Genomic DNA, 6,544 nt, shown 5'->3' with positions numbered 1-6,544 from the left:
TCTCTCTCTCTCTCTCTCTCTCTCTCTCTCTCTATCCCTCTCGACACTTCGTGATTACTCACTACCGCGTCCCACTCGCTCTCTCTTCTACGTGTAACACCGTGAGTGTTCTTCCCTTCCTATCCTCTGCTCATTCCCACCCTCCTGGGTCCTCTTCCCTCCGGGTGAGCTGTAACACGTCCAATGGCGTGACGATCGCTAGTGCGGAGCCGTGTACACGCGCATCAGGCCGCGATCTATGACTGATTAGGCAGAGATAGGCCGCGCGCAATTATCCGCACCTTGAAGAGTGAGACGCGGGAAATGGATTGAACGATGAGTTGAACGTTATTACGAACGAATGGGAAGAATGAGATTCGCCAGTGGAATTTTACATTCGATCGATACGTATATCAACTCCGATCACATCGCAACACTTGAATATCAAATAACTGAATCGTCACTGTCGTTATTTAGATCCAGTTCCACAACTCATGGTTAACTCTTAATCAAAGTTCAATTTGTCTCTCTTCCCAATTCTAGAATTGGAAAGAGATAATGAATAAGTTGAACCTCGATTAAGAGTTAACCGTGAGTTGTGGAACTGGATCTTAGAGATCCTCAAGTAAAAGAGATTGGATATCATACGTTTGGTCCATCACATTTTTCAGGACCTGCTTAAGACAGAATGAGATATAGCTGCAAGAATATCTATGCGTCTCATTCTGTCTTAAACAGTCTCTCCTGAAAAATATGACGGATCAATCAGAAATTGTCTAAATGATGTCCAAATCAACTTTCTTTCAAATGATAGAATACAACTCGAATAGAATAATCTTTCCATTTGTTTGATTCTAATCTGTTGCTAATGGTGCGACGATAACAGCCATATGCACGCAGCTATATCGGACTGCAATTTCTAGTTGATTAGAGACTACGTACGAAGGTAAGACGATTGCGTACGCGATTGTGTGAACAGAAAACAGCGAAACAAATACCGACTATAGCGACGTCAAGGTCCACGCTAGCAAATCAGGAATATATCATTGTGCTGTGCATATAACCGCCAATGATACATCGCTATCGGCATGTACTTAGAAAATAGCGTAATCCCTGTGATCACGAAGAATCTAAGATAATCAAGATTGCGATTCAACGAACGATGATAGTATCGTGCAAGAGGACGATCACGTTGGATCGAAGTCGCGTACATCGCGTGATCATAAAGTTTTCGAAATTCGCGATATACACAACGAAGAGTCGCGTTGATGAATGAGCCTTCGTACGTAATGCCCTTGTCGAGACTGCATCGAAAGATAAAGCCTCGTCTAAATTTCAATTACACACACACACACACACATATACATACATTCGCGCTTTGCGCATCAAGTATTTTCACATGTAGTTCAACGAGAGATACGCTAAGGAAGGAATCCTTCGCCATTACTGAGAAAACTGGTTGGTTGTACGTGTTGCACGTATAGGACGTGTACCGTGGTCGGTGTTATCGAGCAGAACGCTATCGCCAGGAAACCAGGTTACTAACATTGTGTACTAGGTTGGGTTGGAAGAAGAACGAGTCAGGAGAGAACAATTCAAACGCGGCGGACTCGTTAAAGTCCTCGTAAAGCCGTTGATGTCGATAAACATAGTGCACGCAGAAAGATAACGAAACGTTCGTGGATATATCAACAGTATAACGACGTTTCGCTTTCGCGCAGCTGGTGTCGTGGTTAACGATTTAATTTACTCTCTGCCCGATACCAATACGTATGCTCGAGCGATCGTAGGATGACAGAACATATCTTAAGAGCTCTTCTTGCTGAAAATTAATACGAGAACTCGAACCCATACAGCATAGACTTCCAAGAGACAACCTAAACGTCCACAGAACTTTCCTATATCCTCTAAACATCTTAAGGATATTTCCAGGATGTCTGTCGGATAAAATATGCTATATGGGCAGAGACCATCGGATAGACATATCGATGAGTCTTCGAGTCATCGAGTGTTCGGGAATTGAGAGGAAATAAAAAAACGTACATTGCACTTTCATTTATATAAACGGTATTGGAATGCTAAGCGTTTCGAAGACTAAAGTATTGGAGTCTCGAAGCTTCATTCGACACTCGTTCCTCCCTTCGCAACCGATATAGTCCCTCGAAGTCAATGCAGCCGAGTCACGTAATAAAATTATAAAGCCCCGACGGGGATGACTCAACGCACGGGTTAAGGTCGCTACGTGAAGAGGAAATACGTGACGAAAGAGAGGAAAGAAAACAAAGAGAAGAGAAAGAAGAGGAAGGGAAGAGGAAGAGAAGAACAAATCGATACATCTTACCACCACAAACCAGACAAATTTGCAAACGTAAGCGATGCTTACGTTTATTTAATGTTTATTCAGTGAAAAATTTCAGACTGTAAAATTTTTAACACAGCGTAATTCTCGATATTGTGAATATTGTCGATACTTTAAAGGTATTGATTAAATATCCGAAAGAACAGCTCTAATCCACTCTCTTTTATCGGCACTGTCAGCCACGACGCAGTTGACCGTTTGCAAGTTCGACAAACTCGCCGACGAGTCTACCGAGTCTACCGAGGTGACGGCCGACGATGTGAAACGGAGATCCGGAGTTACATTGTTCAAATGTGTAGTACGTGTGCATGCATTGCTGTCATCGATGTATATGATCGTCGACCGCGTGACACGAGGTGGAATATTGTTCGCGTGCGACAGGAGAAATCACATATTAGAAACTTAATCGAAACACTATCAATATTGTATAAGCATCCGTTGAATCCGTCCAAGTGGTAATAAAACGTTCAATTTCCTGCTTAAAATTTAGATTGATTTCTGGTAGCGAAAATTTACGATAAATATTCACTGTTATACAGAAAGAATTATTTTGTTAAAGCATTTAAAAACTAAATACATATCTAAAAATAATTTTGGACAATCAAACTAATTATGCAGGAAATTAATTATACTGCAAAAAGATATATTTTAGTAATTTGATATTTTACCAACTAGTTAAGAGTGTTCGACATAATTATTTTAATAGGTTAACAAAATTATTTTTAGATCCGTATCTAAAATCCATAGCTAAAAACTTTTAGAGCTGCTTGAGTAAAATCCTTCTTTCATTTCGGATAGATTTTAAAAGAATTTAACTCAAACATTTTATTTATTATTCACTTAGCTAATATGGACGTACTTTGAAACTAATTACAGAAATGGATTAATTTACATTTTGATATATATGGAAAATAAAAATAATAAAATGTAATATTCAACCTTCAATGGATTATAATATTATATAATCCATCTATGATTACGCAAAATATCCTCGATAAAGTCTCGCGATCTTTTCGATATAGTAATTATAATTTTTTGAGAGACCGTACCTAATTCGTCGCGACATAATTATGGTAATTCAATCCAAGTTATACAAGTTAAACATATACACGCTTGTGATTTTTATCGATTCGCGATAAAGTCTACGATACATCGGATGGAACAACGTTCGCTCAGCATATCGCGATTCGATCGTATCCGATCTCTCGAAATTGCGCACCTGAGAAGACGCGCAAAGAAAAATTGATCATTTCCTATGACGATAACGACGATGACGCGTTCTGCATTAATGAACGGCAGAGATAAGAGACAACTAAACCTGGGCAATTAAATGAAATTATTTATGCTTATGATTATTTGTCCGCTTTCTAAAAAAATATACGATTATATCTACGTATGATCGGCTAACGAACGTCCCCTTCCTACCACGAAGTGATACAATTGTCACATCTGTATTATTATATTAAAACACAATTCTCGATTGGTCACGCAGTTATTAATTATTCGTTAATTGTAGAGTGAATCAGAGAAGTATCACGTAGAATTTAAGGTATTTAGTATTTTATATACAGAATGTTCCATGAACAAAAAGGACAGTTTTATTAAAATACTAAGAATATTTATAAAAATTTAGCTAGATGTAGATTTGAAAATAATTTTGTTGGAACATCAAATTATAATTATGTGTTGAACGCTAAAATTGATTGTAAGAATACTCATTTTTTGCAGCATTGCTCATCAATGCTTGAGATTTTCTCATAATTATTTTGATAGTCTAACAAAGTTATTTTCCCTCCGAATGATCCCACCGAATTTTTAAATATTTCAACGAAATATTTCCGTGTGTTTTTCCATTGTCTATGATAGACTTTTTGCAGTATTAAATAGGTTTTTCTCATCAGAAATATTTGTGATGCGGAACATGCGTTGATACAACAACGCGAACACGAGAATCTCATCTTTTTCTTTATAATATTAACACATATTTACATTATTAGCAACAAACGTGTCAACAACTATCATGTTTTTCGTATATTCGAGATTTCTGTTCATCAGAAATTATCATCGCGCGATGATAACTCGTTGAGACTTTTGTACAAAAACTACGCAAAAAGAAATTACGCGTATCCTTATCTGTTGACGAGACAACTCGTACAATCGATTATCATGGGAGTGGCTCAAAACGCCTTCCTACCTATTATTACATTTTCATCTGCCAGTGGCATTTATTGCGTTGCCAACGAATACAGTTATTCGCATGTTTTTTGCGCATCTTAATTATATTATATTTATATGCAATTCATTATTCGCTATAAAAAGTACTTATAGCAATTACCAGATATTAAGCGTTATAAAAAAAGGCTTCTCCGTTTTTCTCTTCGACATTATATTTACGCACTTGTACGCCTTCCTAAGGAAATTAATCCATTTAGAAGTATGTAACATATCTTTACACATACACACACATGCGTGTGTGTGTGTGTGTGTGTGTGTGTGTGTGTATGTGTATACATATTGTGTATGAAAGTAAAACATTGCTTTCATCAAACGTGCATGAAACGCAATCTAGAAAATTTTACTTGTATTGTTGAAAGACACTTTCGCGATAGTTGAAAAATTGAATGCCTCGCACGAAATAAACAAAAGAAGCTGAATCGCGAAGCTGAATGACGACACTGAAAAGAGAATTGAAATTGCGGACGACAATAGTTCAAAAATGGAGCAAAAAAAAAATTAACACATTGCGATCTCACAAAATCTAAGAAAGCAAAATAGAAAATTCGAGTTTATTTAGGCATTGTCTTACTCGGTCGCAAACTATAAAAATCTTCAAAGGAATAATTCTCAAGGATTCCTCGACAAGATTTTGCGAAACATAAAGAGCAAATAAAAAAAATGGAATTACTATAGATGAGATTTCTTATTCTTTCGAATTAATAATTTGACTTATTTTTAATCATTTGTATAAGTTGTCACTATTCCTGCTTAATATGTCGTTAATTTAATTAAAATAATAAAGTTAACCGAGATTTAATTCAAGAAGATGTAAATTCAACTAAAAAATTTATACGTACATGAGTGAAAAATTCGATTAAGGTGGTTCTTCATATCTAATAACATTTCTTTCTTGCATATAAATTTATACAATTTCCAATTTAAAAAGTTTTCTAATAATAAAGTGCACATGTTAATATGAATATTATGTACTTTGAAGATAAGCACAGAGACGAATTGGTTTACATTTTTTTATGTACATGAAGTTAAAAATAATATAATGTTATTTAACTCAAGGGATTGGGTTGTTTCCATTCCATTGCTTCTTATAATATCTAACAGTATATCCGAGACGCAATACACAAAATAAGAAAAATATAATTAACTTACGTGTGGTAGGGCGACAACGATATTGGCGTTTCCTTCTCCTTTATAAATCGCATCTTCTACGGTGAGAACTGTAAGGGATAAACTCGTCTCGGAATCGAACGATTCTTCTCTCTCATCTCCGGCGGAAGCAGATGTCGTTTCCAAGAAAAACATGGTAGATTTCAAATGTTGTGCCTCGACGTTTCTCATCAACGTATCGTCATATCTGTAAGCAGACAAAGAAATGTTTAGTCAATTTTATGTAAATTTCATAAAAATTTTGGCAACAATATTCTTTTAGAATATTCATCATCAATTGTAATAAATAATATGACTGATTGAATGTTTTGAAAGAGAATATAAGGAACAATAATAATAGAAGAAATTTGAAATGTTCATTGGATTTCTAAAATTTATGATATATTTATATCGTACACGGAAATAGTAACAAAATTTGTCTAAGAAAAATCTAAAAATACTTAAAATTCTAGAATGAGAAATTGTGGCACGCAACAAAATTCATTACCTCGACGAGGCAAAAACTGCGATTCGGAAAAGTGATAGTAGTCGTGATTTCGACTATTGCATCGTGATTTGATATCTTTGTTAAATGTATGTCTACGCTGACGTAACACGCGACCGTGTGAGAGATATCAAGTCGGTCAAGATTTGCGCAGCCATGACATTTCCTTAAGCTCGACTTTGTCGACCAGTAGCAGCAGTCGTTGAAGAAAAATCGCTCGCTGGTGAAAGTCGAGCAAAGGCCGATGCGGCGTTTTATATTATCGTGCAACCATGGCAATTCAAATGTCGATCGATCGATTTCGATCCGTTATCAAGATT

The 6,544-nt window shown here is 36.2% G+C and overlaps 1 protein-coding gene across 1 annotated transcript in view; it reads right to left on the bottom strand.

Annotated features, from left to right (window-relative positions):
* Window positions 1-5,911, bottom strand: part of LOC105623178 (inositol-pentakisphosphate 2-kinase) — a 29,249-nt gene extending 23,338 nt beyond the window's left edge. The window contains exon 1 of the mRNA XM_012204577.1: window positions 5,723-5,911. Coding sequence (XP_012059967.1) covers window positions 5,723-5,911 — 189 coding nt within the window. The remainder of the gene's footprint in view (window positions 1-5,722) is intronic.
* Window positions 5,912-6,544: the final 633 nt, after the last annotated feature.

The sequence above is a fragment of the Atta cephalotes genome (assembly GCF_000143395.1).
Source record: "Atta cephalotes unplaced genomic scaffold scaffold00054, whole genome shotgun sequence".
Taxonomy (NCBI): domain Eukaryota; kingdom Metazoa; phylum Arthropoda; class Insecta; order Hymenoptera; family Formicidae; genus Atta; species Atta cephalotes.
This window is presented reverse-complemented; position numbering and strand designations above follow the sequence as displayed.